The following is a 22,584-nucleotide window of genomic DNA, read 5'->3' as shown; positions in this document are numbered from 1 at the left end:
CAATGAACACAGATCAATGAACACTAGAGACCTGAGTAGTCCCATTCCTAAGAGATGTGTGAATATGGAGATCTCTTAGGAATGGGACTACTCAGGTCTCTAGTGTTCATTGATCTTCTCTTTTTTTCCCTTTCTAGGTACAGTGACTAATGACAATCAGCTCCATGTGTATTTCTTCAAAGAGCATATAAAGAACTTTCAACAACCATTATCATGGGAAGAGGCCCGATGCCGTACTCAAAAAGAGAAGCAGTTGGTTTCTGGGAGGTAGGTATTTGTGCACATGAACCTTATCTACGTATGAACTAAATAGTTTTAAGTATTCACTGCTCATGTATAGGGTGAGCTGTATATGTATTTATGCATCTGCTATACAAATGTATAGGATTTACTAGAATGATGATATGTAGTATATGGAGATATGCTGTGAAAGAAGCAGAAAGGAGAGCCAGTGGGTAACCAACACCAGCAGATCGATGATACCAGTTTGTTGAGTCCAAACTAATTTTATTAGTAATGGATACACTGGCAAACAAACAGTAGCCAAGAAATCCAAATCGTGGCAACATTCCATGTTACAAAAAAACATTGGGTAAAAAACCAGGAGTTCCAGAGTGAAAATGAACCAAACTTTATTAATCAGTATTGTGACTATCCGTGGGATTTCGTTGAGTTCTCCACGTTTGTGGATTCTCTACTAACATTCCATGTTACAAATCCCAGGGCAAGCAGTTGCTTCCCCATGTCTATCTCAATTGCAGACTATGGACTTTCCTCCAGGAACTTGTCCAAACCTTTTTTTTAAACCCAGATATTCTAACTGTTGTTACCTCATCCTCTGGCAAAGAGTTCCAGAGCTTAACTATTTGTTGAGTGAAAAAAAATATTTCACCTATTTGTTTTAAAAATATTTCCATGTAACTTCCTTGAGTGTCCCCTAGTCTTTGTACTTTTGGTAAGAGTAAAAAAATTGATTTACTTCTACTCATTCTACACCATTCAGGATTTTGTAGACCTCAGTCAATCTACCCTCATTTGTCTCTTTCCAAGCTGAAGAGCCCTAACCTCTTTAGTCTTTCTTCATACAAGAGGAGTTCCATCTCCTTTATCATTTTGTTCGCTCTTCTTTCCACTGAGATACAGTGACCAGAACTGAATGCAATACTCAAGATGCAGTTGCACCATGGAGCAATACAGAGGCATTATAGTGTTTTCAGTCTTATTCACCATCCCTTTCCTAATAATTCCTAGCATTCTGTTTGCTTTCTTGGCCAGCGCCGCACACTGAGCAGAAGATTTTAGCGTGTTATCTACAATGACACCTAGATCTTTTTTCTTCAGCGCTGACCCCTAACGTGGACCCTAGCATCAGGTAACTAGGATTCAGATTATTTCTTCCAATGTGCATCACCTTGTATTTGTCCACATTAAATTTCATCTGCCATTTGGACACCCAATCTTCCAATTTCCTAAGGTCTTCCTGCAATATTTCACAGTCCGCATGTGTTTTAGCAACCTTGAATAGTTTTGTGTCATCTGCAAATTTAATCACCTAACTTGTTGTTATGATTTCCATATTATTTATAAATATGTTAAATAGCACCGGTCCCAGTACTGATCCCTGCGGCACTCCACTGTTCACCCTCCTCCATTGAGAGAAATGACCATTTAACCCTACCCTCTGTTTTTTATCCAATAACCAATTCCTAATTCACACCAGAACCTTGCCTCCTATCCCATGACTCTTTAATTTTCTTTGGAGTCTCTCATGTGGATCAAAAGCTTTTTGAAAATCTAGATACACTACATCAACCAGCTCATCTTTATCTGCATGTTTATTCACGCCTTCAAAGAAATGAAGCAAATTAGTGAGGCAAGACTTACTACTACTACTACTTAACATTTCTAGAGCGCTACTAGGGTTACGCAGCACTGTACAAAATAAACAAAGAAGGACGGTCCCTGCTCAAATGAGCTTACAATCTAAAGAACGAAATGTCAAGTTGGACTTCCCTTGGCTGAGCTCATTTTGACTCTGCCCCATTAAACCATGTTTGTCTATGTGTTCTGTAATTTTATTCTTTATAATAGTTTCTACTATTTTGCTCAGCACTGATGTCAGGCTTACCGGTCTGTAATTTGCCGGATCACCCCTGGAACCCTTTTAAAAAATTGGTGTCACATTGGCCATCCTCCAATCTTTAGGTACTTCATACGATTTTAACGACAGGTTATATATTACTAACAGCAGATCAGCAATTTCATGCTTGAGTTCTTTGAGTACCCATGGATATATGCCATCTGGTCCAGGTGATTTACTACTCTAATTTGTCAATTTGGCTCAATACATCTTCCAGGTTCACCGAGAGTTCTTTCAGCTCCTTCGCATCATAACCCTTGAAGACCGAAGCAAAGAATTCATTCAGTTTCTCCACTATGGCCTAGTCCTCCCTGAGCGCCCCTTTTGCTGCTTTGTGATCTAACGGTCCCACAGATTCCCTCGCAGGCTTTCTGCGTCTGATGTACCTGAAAAAGTTGTTACTGTGAGTTTTAACCTCTGCAGCAAGTTTCTTTTCATATTCCCGTTTAGCCTTTTTTATTAATGCTTTGCATCTGATTTGCCAGTGCTTATGTTGCTTCTTAATTTCTTCATTTGGGTCCTTTTTCCATACTTTGAAGGATAATCTTTTGGTTGTAATAGCCTCTTTTACTTCACCTTTTAACCACGCTGGCTGTCGTTTGTCTTGTTTTCCACCTTTGCAAATACGTGGAATGCATCTGCTCTGAGCTTCCAAGATGGTATTTTGAATAACGTCCACGCCTGATTTAGTGTTCTAACCTTTTAGCTTCTTTGTAACCATTTTCCTAATTTTATTATAGTCACCCTTTTGAAAATTAAATGCAGCTACAGTAGATTTCCTTTGAGGGTTCATCCCAGATAGTAGCTCAAACATGATCATGTTATGATCACTATTTCCCAGGGAACCCAACAAACACCGCCACTTCTTGCACTATGCCTTGCATGCCACCAAGGACCAGATCCAAAATGGCTCTCCCTTTTGTCAATTCCTGAACCAGTTGCTCCAAAGAAGCAGTCGTTTATTACATCTAGACATTTTATCTTCTTATAAGTCACTGATGTAACATTTATCCAGTTAATATTGGTGTAATTGAAATCACTCATTATTATAATGTTGTCCAGTTTGCCAGCTTTCCTAATCTCTGTAAACATTTCTTCATCTGTCTGTTCTTTCTGTCCTGATGGATGGTAGTACAGCCCTGCAAGAATACTCCTCTTCACATATGAAATTTATATCCATAATGAATCCACGCTGCTATCTGTTTCATATGGAATGTTTAATTTATTTGACTCAATTCCCTCTTTATCATATAGCGCAACCCCCCCCCCCCCCCCATTCCATCATTGCGATACAATTTGTACCCTTAGCACAGTGTCCCATTGATTGTCCTCTTTAGGGCTTTTTTTGAGGGGGTACTTGGGGGGGTACTGAGTACCGGCACCTATTCCATTGTCTGCTAAAATTGACCCATGGTCCCCAAGTTTTAATGAAAGAGCTCAGGATCTACACACCAATTCTACCTGGTCATAGATTCTGTGACTGGTTGCAGGGGACCTGGCTATTGTGGGGTGGGGTGGGTCCCTCAGTGATCACCCTACCCCTGAAGGGTGGCCTGGCATTTGAGTACTGGCACCTTTTTTACTAGAAAAAATGCATTGGTCCTCTTTCTACCATGTCTCTGAGATGTACATTATATCTGCCTCATCATTTTTTTCCACTTTAAATTTTTATTATAATCATTTTTTAATAGTCAACTTTCAGAAAAAGCACATCCTGCTCATTCGTGCCCTCACAGAGGCTAACAATTTCTAGACTAATACAGCACACTCAAGCTTATCAGCTAGTTGAACTCCTCTACATTATATGTTACATAATTAGTCCCTTAAACAACTTCCACACCCCAAATAAACTGTGCACCAATAATATGCGCCAACCCTCCAACCTCTTCCTGCCCCTGCATAACTTGAGAATGCCCCTTGATTCTTTGAGGCACGCTCTCTCCCCCCCTCCCCCCCTTAGCCCTCCCCTTCCAAGCCCGTCAACATCCTCTAATTCTCCATCAGCCTAAATGCGTAGTAATCGCTGTTGGAATCGAGCCCACCCACCCTTATGTCGCAGAACCCCCCCTCCCTACGATAAGCCATGAGGCGCTCCATTTGTATTAACTGACCCAATTTGCATTTCCAATCACCCAGTGTCGGGGGGGTCTACCTTCTTCCAGTGCTGTGCTATAATGCACTTGGCTGCTGCCAACCCCCATCGCAGCCATTTGCTTTCCTTCCAAGAATCCTGCTCGTTATGCAAACCCAAGAGGCATACCACAACCCTACACACCAATGATGATTCAATCAATATTACTAACGTTTTCTTAACAGCCTGCCAGAAGGGAACCACTCTTGGGCAGGTCCACCATATATGTAGAAAAGAACCCAGCTGGGATTTACACCTCCAGCATATGTCTGATGTACCAGGGTACATCCACTTCAATCTCTCAGGTGTGTAATACCATCTGGATAAGACTTTATATGCATTTTCCTGCACCAAAGTGCATACCGAAGCTTTCTAAACCTCCCCACAAATAACTTCCCACTCCTGATCAGAAAAACAGCTATTTAAATCTTCCTCCCAGGCCCCCTGAAAACCAAATGGTCTGGGATCACATCCCCTAAAATATTTATATATCACTGATATTGGTCTGGGCACCCTCCTCAAAAAAACCCCACAGATTTTCAAGACTTCCCATCTCCTGAATGTTCCCCCCCTCCAACCCAATGTCCCACAAAAAGTTGAATCTATATGTAGGAAAAGATGTCCCCGTCCCCCCCCCCCGGGGCAGACCATACATGGAGCACAGCGTATCAAAACTCTTCACCCTCCCTCCCTGCAGCACAGCACGGAAATTCAAGATACCCACTTGTTCCCACCGCGTAAATATGGCATTTTCTCTACGTGCCCCAAATTTTGGCTCCCATCTCAAAGGCGCCAGTGTCGAAACCCTATCAGTCTGCCCCCATGCCCTCCGTACTTTTCCCCACAATTCCACCAAATGCCTCGCATATGGATTTTATATCCCAGCCAAGGTCACTCCCACTCCCTCAGTAGTCCACAAGTAAGAACTCATCGGCCTATGCGGGCTATATAACTGCTCTAACTGTCTAGTGGGCTTGGTTATCCCCCTCTCCCAGTCCATGATCATCCGCAGTTGGGCAGCAAAATAATACCTCTCAATATTGGGCACTGCTGTACCCCCCCTCTCAGGAGTGCCCCACAATACTCGTCCAGCCAAACGAGGATGCCTACCCTCCCATATAAACTCTGACAAAAAACCCTGCAATTATTTAAGTGTCCGTCTCGGAACCATCACTGGCAGCGCCTGAAACAGAAATAAAAATCTAGGCAGCACATTCATCTTCACCACTGCCATACGCCCCCACCACGAAAGCCACAATCCCTTTCATCGGGACAACTCCCCCCGAATTTGGTCTATTATCTTCCCATAATTAAGACTATACACCCTTCCCAAGTCCCTAGGAATCTGAATCCCCAAATACCGAATGTGGTGCTTGGCCCACTTGAAAACAAACAATGCTCTCAATCTACTTTTCTCCCCCTGGGTCAAAGAAATCCCCAATAGCTCACTTTTATCCATGCTAACCCTTAGGCCAGCATATCGTTCAAATTCCCTAAGAATCTCCAACACCGCAGGTAGTGTCTGCTCAGGATCCACCACATAAAGTAGCACATCAGCAGCAAACAAAGCAATACGATGTTCCATCCCCTCAACCTTAATACCCCCAAAATCTGGATGCTGACGTATCATTACTGCCAACGGCTCTATGTACAGTGCAAAGAGGAGGGACGACAAGGGACATCCCTGCCTAGTCCCTCTACCTATTGGGAAAAAGGAAGTATATCCCCTATTAATATTAAGGCGTGCCTTCGGAGCTGTATACAAAGCTGCCAGCCAAGCCCCAAAATTATCACCCAGGCCCATGTGATTCTTCACTTCTTGCAAAAACCCCCAGCTTACCCGGTCAAAGGCCTTCTCCGCGTCTATAGCCAACAAGGCTGTACTAGACCGGGATCTTTGTGCCTCCCATATTAAATGGAATAGTACGCCTTATTGTTATGCTCTGCTACTCTCCTCCAGAGGTGCAGTCTGCTTGCGCAGGGTATGGGCATTCGAGGATGTGGCAGCCATCATGGATGTGGGTATCTCCAGGTTAGGGCGGTCATCTTGGTGATGGGCGTCTCAGGTGGTGATGGCCATCTTGGAGCTGAGCTGCTTCAGGAAGGAAGCCCATATTTGGGCGTTGATCATCTCCTCTGATGGGGGCAGCCATCTTGGAACAGCTGCACATGGTTGAGCCTAATTCCTGTACTATTTAAAGCCCTGCTTCCAGTCTTTCCATGCTTCGGCTTCTGCTGCTTAGAGGTCGCGGTTCTCGTCCCGTGTTTCTGGACGGCTACCGTGTTTCCTGTGTACCAGACCTTGGATTGTTTCTTGACTTTGCGTTGTGTTGCTGCCTGCCCAGACCTCGGATTGTTTCCTGATTACTCGCTGCACTGCTGACCCCTTTGTTCCTGGACTGTGTCTACTCTCGCCTGTCGGGTCAGTGGCCATGCAACCCCGCCGGTTCCAGAAGTCCTGGTGGCTGCCCGCACCTGGGGGCTCAACTCTCAGGGAATGGCAGTCGCTTCCTAGGTGAAGCTAGGGGTTGTCTGGCTGCCTGACCGAGTGCGGTGTCACTCCATCTTCGCTGTGCTCAGTCGGGGCACAAGGGCTCACATTTCCCATAATAACACTTATGTTATCCCCTACCTGCCTCTTCGGGATAAACCCAGATTGATCTCTATGGATCAATTTCGGCAACACCCTAGCCAACCTGTTAGCCAGGACCTTGGCTACTATCTTTGCATCCACATTCAGAAGTGAAATAGGCCTATAGGCACCACAAACCACGGGATCTTTCCCAGGCTTAGGCAGAAACGTTATCCCAGCCTCAGACATGGATACCGGGAGCCCATTGCCCTCCAAAACTCCATTTCTCACCCACACCAATACGTCTCCCAGCTCCTCCACAAAACATTCATAAAACCTCGCCAAGTATCCATCTAAACCTGGTGCTTTACCATTAGGGAGCCATTTTATCACGCCCTGTACCTCCCCTAGTCTAATGAGTTCCCCAAGCTGAACTCTTTCAGACTCTTCCAAACGTTGTAATAGAACCTGGTCCAAATACTGAGCTATATCTGCAGCCGGTGTATCCTCAGAAGCGCTATATAAATCTTGATAGTATTTCACAAAACAATTTCCAATGTCCGAATCAGCATAGTGCCAACCTCCCCTATCATCTTTCATCATTTGAATACGGGAGCGCCCTCTCCTCACCCGTAAATAACGGGCCAACATTGCACTTGATTTATTGGCAAATTCAAAATATTGCTGCTTTAGCTTGGTTCTCATAAAATCCACATCTGCCATCTGCAATTGTGCTATTTCCCTCTCACTTGCTTAAGGTCTTCCTATACCAGCGGAGTAGGGTTTCTTTTATGCAGCTTTTCTAAGTGCAATAAACTCATCTGTAAAGTCAGCGAGTGCTGCCCTTTTTCCCTTTTCTTGCGCAATCCCCACTTAAGGCACCCCTCACCACTACCTTCATCACATCCCATAACACCCCATCAGTTACTTCCCCATTGTCATTAAAGTGACGGAACTCTTGAATAGTAAGCTTAATATCTTCCCGCACTTTCTCATCTCCAAGCAGTGACTCATTAAGTCTCCAGCCTCCATGTCGCCTGCATTGACCCAACCCAGTTAATTTAATCCACATTGGCGCATGATCAGAAACACAAATGGTCTCCATCTCAGCAGCCCCTACCATATGCCATCCATTGCGATGCACCCATAACCCATCTATCCGGGAATAAGTCTGCGCTGCTTGTGAGTAAAAGGTGTAATTCCGCTGCTCCCCATGTCACAACCTCCAACAATCCACCACCTCCAACCTGTTCAAAAATTGTAACAATGCTTTCCGCCCAGTGCCACTCTGTTGCCCTCCTCCTGTCGAGTGATCTAGTCTTGCATCCAGGGCAATATTAAAATCCCCCCCTACCACGACCTGCCCTCTTATAAATTCCAAAATTTCTTCTTTTAATATTTGAAAGAATTCCCTCTGCCCCACATTTGGAGCATAAATGTTAATCAATGTCAGCTCCTTGCCCTGCAACCACCCTCTGAGGGCCACCCACTGGTATCTCGAAACACCTTTTTAATCACAAACCCACAAGTTTGTCTTATCAAAATGGCCACTCCCCCCCCCCCCCCATCCTTTTTGGTCCTATTCCCTGATGTACCACCACTTCCCGAAAAGGCCTATGACGCAGCATGTGAGTATCTCTGTGTCTTAAGTGTATTTCTTTCAAAAACGTTACGTCCCACTTCAGCCTGCCCAACTCCTTAAATACTCTACTGCGCGTCCCCTGATTATTTAGCCCGTTTACGTTCCATGTACCCACCAATAAGATCTCTCCCCTCCCCTTGCCCTTCTACCCTTGTGTCCTCCCCCCCACTGGTATCTCCCCTTAATCCCCAAGATACCCTAACCTCCCTCCCCTCTCCCCTGCAGACCCCCTATACATAGCACCCCCTGAGTAATTGCTTATCTGCATAATGTTCTCAATGAAATAATCAATCCTCCACTAGTCCGCATAAATCTGTGTTCCTTCAGGAAGCTTGCTTGTCAGAATGCTTCCCCCGATCCACCACCCTCTGCCATGCTGAATCCACTCTGGGTTCCTTGGCGGTCTCCAGTAACTCCTTCTGAATGGGAACATCTCTACACCCCAAAGAGCGCAATGTTAACCATGCTTCATCCGGGGTCTTTATGCGATTTACCATCCACTGTTAGCCACATCCCAAATGGGAAGAGTCACCTGTACCGGATCCCCTTTGACCTCAAATATCGTGGCTTCTCGAAAGGATAGATGCTTTTGCAGTGTAGTCCATGCCAGATCTTGTAACACTCCAATCTTAGTTTACCAAAGAATCTCTTTTTGCTGCCTTGGTTTAGACATTTCCTTCATGGGGAAATCAGCAAAACACACTACAATGTCTCTCAGGTGAAATTCTCGCTGCGGGCCAGCCACTCTGTGTGCCCTCTGGTTGCGGAGGTCTGGTAGTTGACCACTGCCCTCAGAATTCAAAATGAACCCACACAACTCTCGAATCACTGCTTCACAGTTGCTAAATATATCCAAGTCAGGGATTCCTTTGAATCGCAAATTGTTTCGGTGCAACCTATTCTCCAGGTCTTCCACCTGCTCCCTAAGTTGTTGTAATTCCCACGTGTCAGTATTCACCACTTTATGCAGTTTCCCCATGTCCTGCTTAAAAGTCTCCATCCCCTCCTCCACCTCACCGACACGCGTTCCCAAGTTGCAAATTTCAGCCCTAATTTCTCTCAGGGCAGTTCGTATATCCTTTTGAACCCCCCGCCAGATTAGCCTTCAAGTCTTGAAACCAAGCCACTGCTTCCGATTTTGCAATCTCGCCAGCCTCTGGTCCCTCCTCAGCGTGCTCCTCCCTAGCCACAGCCGGACTTGCCGCCATCTTTGCTTCACTCCACTCTGGCCCCACCAAAGCCGCCGGCATTTTCTTACTTTGATCCCGTCGAAAAACGGACTCGCTCCAGTCCCTTCTTCAGCGGCATACCTCAGGGACCTTTCCCCTTCGATGCACTCTTCGGGATGCTGCTCAAGTCTCTATCTGCCTCATCATTTAGTGCTATAGCTCTAACCGTCCCATCATATTTTTTTAGGCTTCTAGTATTTGAATATAGGCACTTCAGATTGTGTTTTTCCCTTGGATCTACAAGCTGCGTAGAAGTTGAAGGGGATAATGTGTATCCTTTATGCTGCTCTCTCATTAAGCACACCTGGCTTACTTTCAGCTTTTGTGAAACCTCTCTTCTGGGATTCCCTAAATGTCCTGTTTCAATAGTATTCTTCAAGGATACTCCACACCGAACCATGTGCTCCTGGGCGACTGTCTGCTCCCCCCCCCCCCCCCCCCCCCCCAAATTCTAGTTAAAACCTGCTCTACCCAACATGGCCGTGTTTTGCCTGCTGCATCAGGGGTCATATATTCATAAATAAAATCAAAGCTATCAATAAACAAATATCACAATAGTTACATAAACACCAGAAATAATAAATATAAAAATGTAGATTACTTGTGCCAATTATAAAGCATTATAGAACATAAATAACACAAATGATAAAATAAAAAAAGTAAAATGTAAATACGAAATACTTGTGAGACATTCTAACTAATATCAACAAGTTTATCACACGTATACACATTCAAATAGAAATAAAATAACACTATAACAAGCACATCTTCTAAATAGCTGTAAACCTACTACACTGTTAACATACCCGCTCAAAGGTCACAGCAAGTAAAGGAAAGGAATTCAATTTTTTTTATGCTCAAAGAGATTAGTGGTACCTTTAAAGACAAAATAATCTGGACTTCCGGTGGGGGTATGGAGCAGTGAAGATTCAGGACAGAGCTGCTCCGGGGCGCCCCAACTAATCTGCAAAAAACCTACCCTGAATTTCCTCAGAAAAAAGTGAACGGTTTACTCACTCACACCCGTCACACACTTCGGAAGTCGGGAATCAGCTGCAGGATTGATGGCGACTAAATCAGTGCGAAAGGAACCGAAAGAAAAAAGTCACGCCAGCGAAAACAAAATGGCAGATAAGGCCACACCGCCATTGCCAACACCCAGCTCACTTTGGGCAGCAGAGATCACCAAAGAGGTGAAGGCGGCGGTCGAACAAACGGTGGGCATGAAACTACAGCTGATCCTGGAGAAACTGGAAGGACTTGACGAAAGACATACCAAGTTAATAACGGAGCTGCAAGCAGTGCAGCAAAGAATGGAACAGGCAGAGGATGACATTTTGAAGGTCTCAGAGGAGCAACCCCGGTTGAAAGCCAGGCTTATGGAGGTAGAAGCGAAACTGGAAGACCTTGAGAATCGCTCTCGGAGAAATAACCTTGGCATAGTGGGGTTGCCAGAGACACTTATAGAGCAGAACTTGTGCTCATTTCTGGAAATATGGCTGCCTAAGGCACTGGCAAACGCGGAGTTAACGGGATCCCTCTGGGTAGAGAGAGCACACAGACTGGGACAGCGGCGAGAAGGAGCAGGCAGACCCAGAAATATCATATTTCAGATCCTCAGCTATGCGCACAAGGTATTAATTCTGCAAACCTTAAGGGCAGAGCAAAGCCTGGATTACCAGGGAACCCGAGTGTTGTGCTTTCAGGATTACTCCACCAAAGTATCGTTGGCACGAAAGAATTTTGCCCCCTTGTGCACTAAACTACATGGATTGAAATATAAGTTCCGCTTGCTTTACCCAGCTAAACTCAGACTGATTGACAATGGCCAAGCGGTATTTTTTGAACGAGTGAAGGAAGCAAACTTGTATGTGAAAAAAATGCTAGCGGACAAGCATGAGGGTTGAGAACTGGAGAGTAATCGAGAAGCGGAGAGCTTGAAACAACAGGAGGCGATAGACATTGTAAAAAGAGTTTAACACTTGTTACAGTTGAATGGCACAAACTGTTGGAGCATATAGAAGCTATAAAGGTGAAGGAGGAAAGGCTGAGGAGCAAGTTCCGGGAGGCATGGACGGCTCGCGGAGGCAGAAGATCCAAAATGGATTATTGCGTGAGACTTAATAATAGGACATTGAGGGTAGTGAGTTAAATACCCAGAGGAAGAGAGAGGAGATATAATAATCTTTTGTTAAGGGGGGTGCCCTTGCCTTGGTAATGCAGGAAGTCATGCATGAAGGCAGAAGAGGGATAAGGGTTGAGTGGGGAGGGGGGGAGGTTGGGCGGGGGAGGGAGAGGGTTTGGAGAGGGACGGATTGGGGAGGGGGGAAGGAGAAAAGAATGTTCTGTGTGCATGCTGTGAACTTGGTAAGCTGGAACAAGAAAGAAGGCTGCAGTTAAAAGTAATTCATTTATTTGGAAAAACTACCCGGGGAGTGGAGGCTGGAACACTCACTGGGTCTAAAGATAGAGTTTCACAACAACAAAGTAAACTAAAATACATAGTCTTGGTAAAGGGATAGCATGAATACGTTGCAGGTGTTAACATGGAATGTGGGGGGGTATACACTCCCAGATTAAAAGGCAAAAGATTTTAAAAGCATTAAATGACAAGAAGGTGTCGATAGCGTTCCTGCAAGAAACGCACCTCTCTAAGGAAGAACATGCCAAATTGAAAAAATGGTGGGTAGGAGAGTGGTTTGATGCGCCTGCGGTGGGAAAGAAGGGAGGAGTAATAACTTTGATTCGGAAAGGGCTTATTGTGGAGATAAAGAGGGTGGAGGCAGATGCAGGAGGGGAGGTATGTCCTGGCTTCAGTGGCGATAGAGCGTCAGCCTGTGCTATTATGCAATTTATATGCACCCAATAACTATGACACAAACAATTTTTTAGCCAAGTTATCCGTAAAATACATGCACTCGGAGAGATACCAGTTCTGATGGGGGGAGACATGAATGATGTGATAGACCCCACCTTAGATAGGTCTAAACCAACGGGGAGAGAATTGGCTAGAATGGGGAGGGGAATCGATAGATTGTGTGCCACTCTGGACCTGGTGGATGTGTGGAGAACACTATACCCCGTGGAGAAAGACTTTACACACATATCCAGGGCCCACTTAATGATGTCTAGAATAGACTACATACTGTCCTCCTCAGATTTATTTACTAAGGTGGAAGAAGCTCAAATAGGGCCAATGATGATCTCTGATCATGCTTGGGTCAGGACACAATTCAGGTGGGGGGAGGGACCTTCTGTGCGAGGAACATGGCGTTTTCCAACCTTTGTATATCAGGATAGTCATTTTACACCCTTCCTGGTGGATAAATGGTAAGAATACAGAACCAACAATGAGCAACATGGGGCAGATCCGATTCTTTTCTGGGAGACGGCAAAGGCAGTCCTCAGGGGAGAGATTATCTCCTATGTAGCCTTCTAGAGAAGGGTCAGAGACAGAGAGGTGCTAAGGCTGGAGAAACGGGTAACAAGGCTAAAGAAGCAGTACGGGCAAGGGCATTCGGGAGCAGTTAGGACACAATTATTGGAGACACAGCAAGCCCTAAACGAATTATTGCAGGATAAAGCGCAGAAATCAAATATGTATTATAAATATCAGCTATATAGGTTTGCGAACAAAAGCGGGCGGCATCTGGCTAGATTGGCTAATCAGCCATCAGGCGCTAGGAAAATACTCACAATGGTAGATGAGACGGGGGAGCGGATTCATACCGATACAGGGATAAACGCAATACTGGCAAAGTTCTTTAAAAAATTGTATACGCCACAAACAGACCTTGTGATGCCGAGCGATGCGTATTTTGCTAGTGTTGATATCCCACAAATATCAGAGGCAGGGCTGGAAATACTGAATGCGCCTATCACTGAGGAGGAGGTAGAATGGGTGATCAAACAAAGTCAGTTGAACAAGGTCCCAGGTCCAGAAGGGATGAGATCTGAGTTGTATAAAATCTTAGGGACGGAAATAAATCAAGTGCTCACAATGGTTTTTATGTTTCCCTCCAGCAGGGCTGCCTGCCTACCCATTTAAATAGGGCCCAGATTAGTGTACTGCTGAAACCGGGTAAACCACCGGACCGCCCTGATTCATATAGGCCAATATCATTACTAAATGTAGAGGCGAAATTCCTGGCCAAAATACTGGCAAACAGGCTGTCGAGATTTCTTCCGTCCCTGATAATAGAACCACAGGTGGGTTTCACCTGTGGCAGAGTGATAGCAAAGAACCTGAGGCGCATATGGGCAGCATTGGAGAGGGTACGGATGGAGCGGACCCCAGCTTTGTTAATAAGCTTCGATGCCGAAAAGGCGTTCGATGGAGTGGACTCGAGTTTTCTCTTTGGGACCTTGCAGGCCTATGGTATCACTGGGTTATTTGCACAGGCAGTAAAAGTATTATATACTGAGCCTAAGGCACAGGTTTATGCCAATGGTCATCTATCTGAATGGTTACCGATACGGAGAGGAACAAGGCAGGGATGTCCACTATCGCCACTCCTCTTCATACTTACCTTGGACCCCTTATTGAGGGAGATTCAGAGTAATGCAGACATCAGAGGGGTTCAAATTAGAGAAATAACGTTCAAGACAGCGGCCTTTGCGGACGATCTATTAGTATTGCTCACACACCCCCATCAGTCCCTACCCTACCTTATGGAAAGCCTCAGGGAATATGGGGATTTCTCTGGCCTCAAATTGAATTTTCAGAAATCAGAAGCGTTAGCCAGTAGGGAAGAGCTTAAAGGTGAATGGGGGAACAGTTTTCCACTCCGGTGGGCAAATGGGTCCTTCAAGTATTTGGGCACCAGATTAACGATGGATACAGGTAAACTGTACGAGTTGAATGTCACCCAATTGTTAAAGGCTATGTTTTAATGTACCCTCTCTACATCTCTGGGTGACCCGTGCCCACGGAGGTGAAGAGCGGGTTTCAGAAGGCTCATTTTAAGTCTGTTATCTAAGACCTCGGCTTTCTGACTCCTAGTGTCTAAGTATATCTTTGGGCATCTATTCTCCCACATAATGCACTAATGAGTAGGAGTTTCCTTGCTTATGTGAATACTACGGGGAATTATTTGTGTAGGTGTGTTCAGAGAGATAGATATGCAGTCAAGAAATTTAGGCACAGACTAGGAGAATAAGTGTTAGAAATGATCTTTATTCTCACCAATTGGAACTTCAATCAATGTGGCACGCTCATCAGTCAAGATCTTAGGTTAACCGACCATAGTTCTGCCCTCTGGGTAGAGTTGGGGAAAATTCCAAACTCCGCTTAGATTTGCAGATCTTAAATACTCTCTTCTGCCCATTAAACTCAATGGGCACACAATTTTTTTTCCATATGTGAATCATACTTTGACAGTTAGCTTAACCGCATATCGGGTCCTCATTCCTCCCTCCTTTCACCTATTTCTTCATAACTGTAACTTCCTGAGTTGTAAACAACTTTCCTAACATACTGAGACTAGTATTCATATCTCATGAACAGGACGCCATCTTTCCAAAACCAGACTCCATTTATGAACCTAACTTCTTACTATTTTAGCCATTAATTCCTCCATCTTGGCCTTTACACTGTATTTGAATGTCACACCAGATCCTGATAAGGCTTGCCAACCGGTCCTGCTTCCACAGGCACTCAGCTGCAAGGCCGTCATCAGATTTCCAGGCCTAGTCCATGCTTTTCAGCAATCTAGGTTATAGAGCTCGGCCCACCACTATTCCAGTGGAGGCATCTCTAGTTGCAACACATATTAACAGCTACAAAGAAACAATTGTTAAAGTGGTCCTCACTCCCACTGTCTCTGACAGGTAGACTGCATATATACCGCATGATAGTTTTTCCAAGATGGCTCTATATACTACAAGCCCTTCCGATTAGACTGTTGAAGAAGGATTTGGCAGTGCTCAGGAGGCTGGTGGTGTCATTTTGCTGGGCAGGAAAGAAGCCTAAGTTTAAATGGCAACACCTAGTCGGGGCCCAGAGGCATGGAGGATTGGATCTGCCAGATATGCGTGAATACAATCAAGCACGCTTGATGCGTCATCTAAGAGATTGGATCCTAGGCACTAACACTTTCACAGATATGGCTATGGAAAGGGCATATTTCTATCCGTGGCACGTGAATTATCTGTTGCATGTGAAATGGAAGCAGATGCCTGAAAGGGTTAAACAGAGTGTACTCCTAGGGCCTTTATGGCACGTATGGAGGGAGTTACTACCACGATGGAGACAAGTCCCGTCTTGTACTGTCTTATTGCCATTACAAGGCAATGATGATTTTATGCCCGGAAGGGAAAATATAATCTACCGCAGGCTCCAAGATAAGGGAGTAACATTGATAGAGAGCCTTATCCAGGAGGATGACACATTGATCTCGGCAAGTAATTTTATGAATATCTGTTCCGGGGGCCAAATGGGGGTCTTGGCGTACCATCAACTGTCCCATTATGTGCAGAGTCTCCCGCAAGCAGGCCTATCACCAAGTTTTGGTAGACATCTGAGGGACTTCTTAGAGGGTGATGCAGTGGGGCAAGTGTCCGTTTCCTGGTTCTGTAAGGAATTGGGGAAAGGACAGCCAGCAAGGAAGGTAACTGAGGTAGCAGAGCGATGGAGTCAGGACAGGCAGACGCCAATAACTGAGACACTTATAAGGAGGTCACTGGTGGAGATAAAATTGGTCATCCACAGTGCGGAACTCCAGGAATGCCAGTTCAGAGCGGTACACAGAGCATATTTCTCACCGAAAAGGGCATTTCATGCAGGGGTTATAGACACTGATAAATGTCAAAAGTGCAAGCAGGGGGGAGCAACCTTTGTACATTGCATGTGGCAATATAGGCATATCAAAACATTCTGGCAGAGATTAAGATTAAGTATGGTACTAGGATACCCGGTCATCCTTACCTTTGAAAGAATGATGTTTAATATTGTGGGGCAATGGGGAGTAGGCACGCTGGGAGAACAAATGCTGCTAAGCAAGTCATGTATAGTAGGGAAGAAATGTATTCTTAATCACTGGGTGTCAGATATGCCTCCCTCATATTGGTACTGGAGGAATAAGCTCCACCAACTCATGCTATGGGAATCCAGGGGAGCGCGAGTTTCGCCGAAGAGACAGGAGAAGTTCCTGGCTATCTGGAAGCAGTATCTCAATAAAGTATCCCCAAGAGCTCGCAGAAGTCCTGAACAGGTTGCCATGGGGCACTAAAGGGTGCATGGAGTAGCTTGGTGTGGGCAAGCATGCAGAACTAAAAGATGGGTGAATAAGGCAAGAGAGGGGGGTGGGGTGGGGGGGACCATAGAGGAGATGGGTAGGGGAGGCTGGGAGAGGGGGGGAGGGTGGTCTAAGCGTTAATGAGGTACACGGAGTAATGTTATATATGATTATGGCTGTTATACCAGAACATTGTTTCAGAATATGGGGGAGCGGGGAGATAATGGTAAAACAAAACTAATTGATGGAGCAATGTCAGCCTAGTTACTGTTCAGTTTGTTTTTCTGGTCCAAATGACTGTACATGAAAAGTTTGTAGTGTTCTATAACTGATACCATCAATAAAAAATTGTGAAAAGTAAAGACAAAATAATCGGAATCAGACTTTGAAAAACTCATTTAAGATACAGTCTTGGGCCATTAATACCAATATACCAGATGAAAAATACTCGTTAAGTTCCTTCAAATTAAGTTATATAATATTAATAAGTCAGTTTCAGACATATTTGCAACCCCACTGTGTACAAATTCTTAGCATACTGAGCCACCACCGCTTATTGCCAAATAAACATAAAGCAAGACATCACTGCTACTGTCCACATAGTCTCTTAGAAGTCTCTAAACCCTAAGTGTTTAAAACTGTACAGCTCTGTGCTGCTTTTTGCTATGATTGACAAATGACATCGCTGATCATGTTAAACTCTTTAAAGATACTAATTTTATTACTGTCACTCTCTTGACTCATCCTCAAGAAGAAATAAACCTTTAAAACTGTTAAGATGCCATAGAGTTGGGTGCCACTCAGGGTTCTCCACTTTTGCGTATTCTGTTCAACATTTACATGAGCTCAATTGATTATGGTTTTGCTGCTCTTGATAAGTTCTACTTATATACCAGCAATATGCTCCTCTTAGTTTCTGTGGATGACCTTCTCTAAGCTGAATGATAGTATAAAGTTGATTGATGACTATGTTAGACTCGTGGTTTTAAATTTATCAAAGATAAAACAAAACAGAATTACTTTGGCATAGTCACTCTTAAGTCTATTCCACTGAAAAAGGATGTGGTAACAGCAGTTAGTGATCTGGGTTTAAAAAAAGTTACTTCCTGGAGGAAAAGTCCATAGTTTGCTATTGAGATAGAAACAGGGGAAGCCACTGCTTTCCCTGGGATTGGTAGCATGGAATCTGGCTAGTAATTGGGATTCTGCCAGGTACTTGTGACCTGGATTGACCACTGCTGGAAGAAGAATACTGGGCTAGATGGACCATTAGTCTGCTCCAGTGTGGTAATTCTTATTCTTTTATGGAATTAACATTAAGATGGATCAGCCTTTAAAGTGGTATATACCTCCAAGATTTTGGGAATCCTTTTGAATACAGCATTATCATTTGAACATGGAAACATCCTTCTTACCCCTATTACTAAAGACCCCAAGAAAAAATTAAACGACATCACAAATTATTGTCCAGTTGCCACAATACCATTGGTGATTAAATTAATGGAAAGCATGGTGACTAACCAACTCATGGAATATTTGAACAAGTTTTCCATTTTACACAACTCACAGTCCGGATTTCGGTCCCTATATAGGACTGAAACAGTTTGGCTACCCTTATATCCAAGTTCAAACAACAACTGCTAGTGGCAGAAATATACTTCTCCAGTTTGATCTGTCCAGTGCATTCGATATGGTTAACCATGCAATCCTATTACATCTTTTGGACTATTTTGGGATTGGAGGAAATGTACTAAAATGGTTCAAGGGTTTTCTCTCTTTCAGATCTTATAGGGTCAAACTAAATTCAATCTTATCATCCTCATGGAATGCAGCTTGTGGAGTCCCTCAAGGTTCGCCACTCTCCCCTACACTTTTCAACATAATGATGATCCCATTGGCTAATGCACTATCTAAATTGAGCTAAATCCATTCATTTACACAGACGACGTGACAATTTATATACCTTTCAAACAGAACTTGGCTGAAATCACCAACCTTATTAACTTAGGTCTGAGTACAATGAACAAGTGGGCCAACTCATTTCATTTGAAGTTGAACACTGAGAAGAAGCATTGCCTCATAATATCATCTCAGTATAATAAATACAATCCCACCACTTTAAATACTCCCAACTTTTCACTACCTATATTAGACAGCTTAAAACTTCTAGGTGTCACAATCGACAAACACCTAACCTTGGAATCTCAAATAAAATGCACCACAAAGAAAATGTTCTATTCGATGTGGAGACTCAAAAGAATAAAACCTTTCTTCCCTCAAGAAGTTTTCCGTAACTGAGCCAATTGGACTATTGCAATGGAATCTATTGGATGCAGAGAACATTTACTTAAGAAACTTCAGACGGACCAAAATACAGCGGCGAGACTGATTTTCGGAAAATCTGAATTTGAATCTGCCAGGCCCCTTCGTGAAAATTTACACTGGCTTCCCATCAAAGAACGAATTGCCTTCAAGGTCTGCCCCTTAATTCATAGGATCATATATGGCATAGTTCCCAAATACATGCTAGATTTGGTTGACTTACCACCCAGAAACAGATCCAGTTCCTCCTGGTCTTATTTAAATCTACACTATCCGGATTGTTTTGGACTCAAATACAGATCTACATATGCCTCCAACTTTTCTTTCTTGGGAACTCAACTGTGGAATGCTTTACCCAAATTAGTAAAATCAACTCAGAACTATCTAAAGTTTAGAAAATTATTAAAGTCCATCCTATTCAAAAAAGTTTATTCTCTAGATGCTACATAATTCAGATAAATTTCTTTGGTTTCAAATAATTCAGAGACACTTAAACCTTACATTTTCCTTAATATCCTGTTGCTTATTATAATGCCAATCTTTGTTTAATATTTTACTGTTTGTACTGTTTAAATATACTATTCGTTCTGTAGTCCTACTACAGCATATGTAAGCCACATTGAGCCTGCAACTGGTGGGAAAATGTGGGATATAAATGCATTAAATAAATAAAAAACACAAGTTAAGCGCATTGTAAGTACTGTTTTCTTAAAACTATGTCAACTACTTGCCATTTGCTCTCTGTTTCCAGAAGAACATTTCTCTGTATTTGTTCAGGCACTTGTTTTATCTAATTTGGACTATTGCAACAGCTTGTATTCAATTTTGACAAGGTGCTTAAGGTGATTTATATTCTGGTAGAGTAGGTATTTCCCTGTCCTCAGAAGGCTTCAATTTAATTTTGTACCTGAGGCAATGGAGCTTTAAGTGACCTGCTGAAGGTCACAAGGAGTGTCAGTGGGATTTAAACTTCACTTCCCTGCCTCTTAGCCTGCTGCTGTAACCACTAGGCTACTCCTTTTCCCCCTTCTCTTACACTAAGGTGGTCCTGCAAACTCACCCCAAGTTATACTTAAAAGTGGTTTCAGCATTTCACATCAGTTAATCCACTTTATTTTCAAGGTCTCAGAACAGGCTCTGCAGCATTGAGCTGTTTTACTGTATGAAAAAAAAATAGTCAAACTGCCAAGCAATTCTATTCTTCAGATCCTTTGATGTTAACAGACTAGGAACAGCTGCAGTTATGAAAGCTTCATCAAATTGGATAACATACTGCAGATTCCACTGCTACAGACCATCAAAATTGCAATTTAAGGATCCACTGAAGGTGCATCAAGTCAGAGACAGCAAGTCTGGTTGCCCATCTCCATTCAGCTTCTGTTGAAGAGGACCACCAGGTGTAATCTCATGGTATTACAGCTAGGTGCAAGCTACCATTTTGAACCTGGAACAATGCAGGAATGTCTCAGAATCACTGAATAGGGCAATTCCCGGTATATACTGGGAGAGTCATGTGCCTTTAAGGGAGGTGGGTGCTAATGGTACTCTTGCTTGCTGGAAAGTATCAGATGGGTGGAGAGATGATGGTGTTCTTGCTTACTGAAAAGAATTGAGGGTAGAGGGTTGCTGACAGTGCTCTTGCTTACTGGGAAGGATCAAGGGAGCTTGATGCTAGTGCTTAAGCAGGGATGGGGGGGCCTTTGTGATATTTGAGGGGGGAGGGTGTTGATGGCATGTAATGCATGGGCCACAGTAAATGCAGTGATAGGTAGCCATGGATAAGCCAGGGCCCACCCAATCTAAAACAGCCATCTAATTGTGCACTTCCCTCTGCTTTAGGTTTCTCTTTTTGCATGACCAATTGTTTGTGCTGATCAGTGGAGAAAGCATAGTTCTCCGTGTAATGGGGTTGCTCCATAGACAGCAGGATGAGCAAGATACGCACGTGCACATACCTTCCTGGGGATTTGACTCCTAAGCATTATATATTAATTCAGTGGTTCTTACCCTTTCTTTTGTGGTGACACATCTGAAAGACATTATTCGTGTACTTGACTATTACTACAGGAGTCCACAAAGAGGCCAGGCAGATCCACAACAGAGCAGACGCAAAAAGAGAGCAGATCCAAATCCAATATATAAAATGGGATGCCTTTATTTTAAAATACCTGATGTGGCCCACGTTTCGCCCATGCCTGTGCTGCATCAGGGGTTACAGTACGCCAGGAATGAATGCCTGGGATACACACTCACAATCTAAATGTGTTAGTGCTCAGCACAACAGCTTAAAGCACAACTAAGCACATGCTATTTCCTTCACAGCTGCAGCAGTACACATACTAGTTTCTGCTCTTCTAGTGCTCACACCCTGATACAGCCCATGCGTGGGCAAAATGTGGATCTGACATGGTCCACATTTTGCCCATGCAAAGGCTCCCAATTGATAATACAGTTACAAATATTTTTGACAGAGGAGGAAGTGACATCACCGGGGAGCGATGGCTGCCTAAACAACGAGCTCCGCGGAGCCAAGCTATAAAAGAGTGATAATAACCCAGAGAAATCAAAGGACAATATCTCCAAATAATAAGAACGCCTTCCCCAGAACGATGGCAGCGAAGAAAAAACTTGCGAAGTTTCAATATGCAGCGAACGCGGCGGGGTCCACTAAAATTGCGAGCCCCGGTCAGAAGGCACGAGGGGCCAAGATGGCGCCGGAGGAGTCTGAATCCGAATACGACCCGGAGGAGCTGAATGCGGCGGAAGAAGAGGTGGGAAAACATACGATCGCACTCTGGTTTAAGAATTAAAAGAAGAAATGATTGCAATGAGGAAAAGTATAGAAGCCTTGGTATCCGAACTTCGGAAGGAAGTACAAGAAATCGGAGCCAGAGTGATGGAAGCGGAGGGGAGACTAGATACGCTGGAAGAAGAGGTGCAGAAGATGGTGACGAAAGTGGGGATAGATTCAAGCACTAAACTAGAAGTAGAGCAGCAGCTGGAAGACCTTGAAAACCAGTCCAGGTGCTGCAATTTGCGCTTTAAGGGATTTCCAGAAGGGGACCAATATAAAGATGTGATGGCCACGGTGCTCGAATTGTGTACCTATATACTGCAGCACGAGCAGGAGGCTTCAGAGCAGCTGGATAAAAGCAAAATTCAGATTGATAGAGCCCTTAGAAGCCTGGGAAATCAAAGAAGAGAGGCTCCCAGAGATATTATAGTTTGCTTCCATGAATACCAGGTGAAGGAGAAAATATGGCACAAAGCCCGGGCACTGGGGAAGATACAATGGAACAATAATAAAGTGTTG

General features: G+C 44.0%; 1 protein-coding gene across 1 annotated transcript in view; it reads left to right on the top strand.

The window, feature by feature from the left end:
• Positions 1 to 22,584, top strand: part of MCM3AP (minichromosome maintenance complex component 3 associated protein) — an 888,504-nt gene that overhangs the window by 753,417 nt on the left and 112,503 nt on the right. The window contains 1 exon segment of the mRNA XM_030208795.1: positions 138 to 267. Coding sequence (XP_030064655.1) covers positions 138 to 267 — 130 coding nt within the window.

This window comes from Microcaecilia unicolor, chromosome 7, assembly GCF_901765095.1.
Source record: "Microcaecilia unicolor chromosome 7, aMicUni1.1, whole genome shotgun sequence".
Taxonomy (NCBI): Eukaryota; Metazoa; Chordata; class Amphibia; order Gymnophiona; family Siphonopidae; genus Microcaecilia; species Microcaecilia unicolor.
The sequence above is the reverse complement of the archived record's forward strand: the minus strand, read 5'-3'. Positions and strand labels throughout refer to the sequence as shown.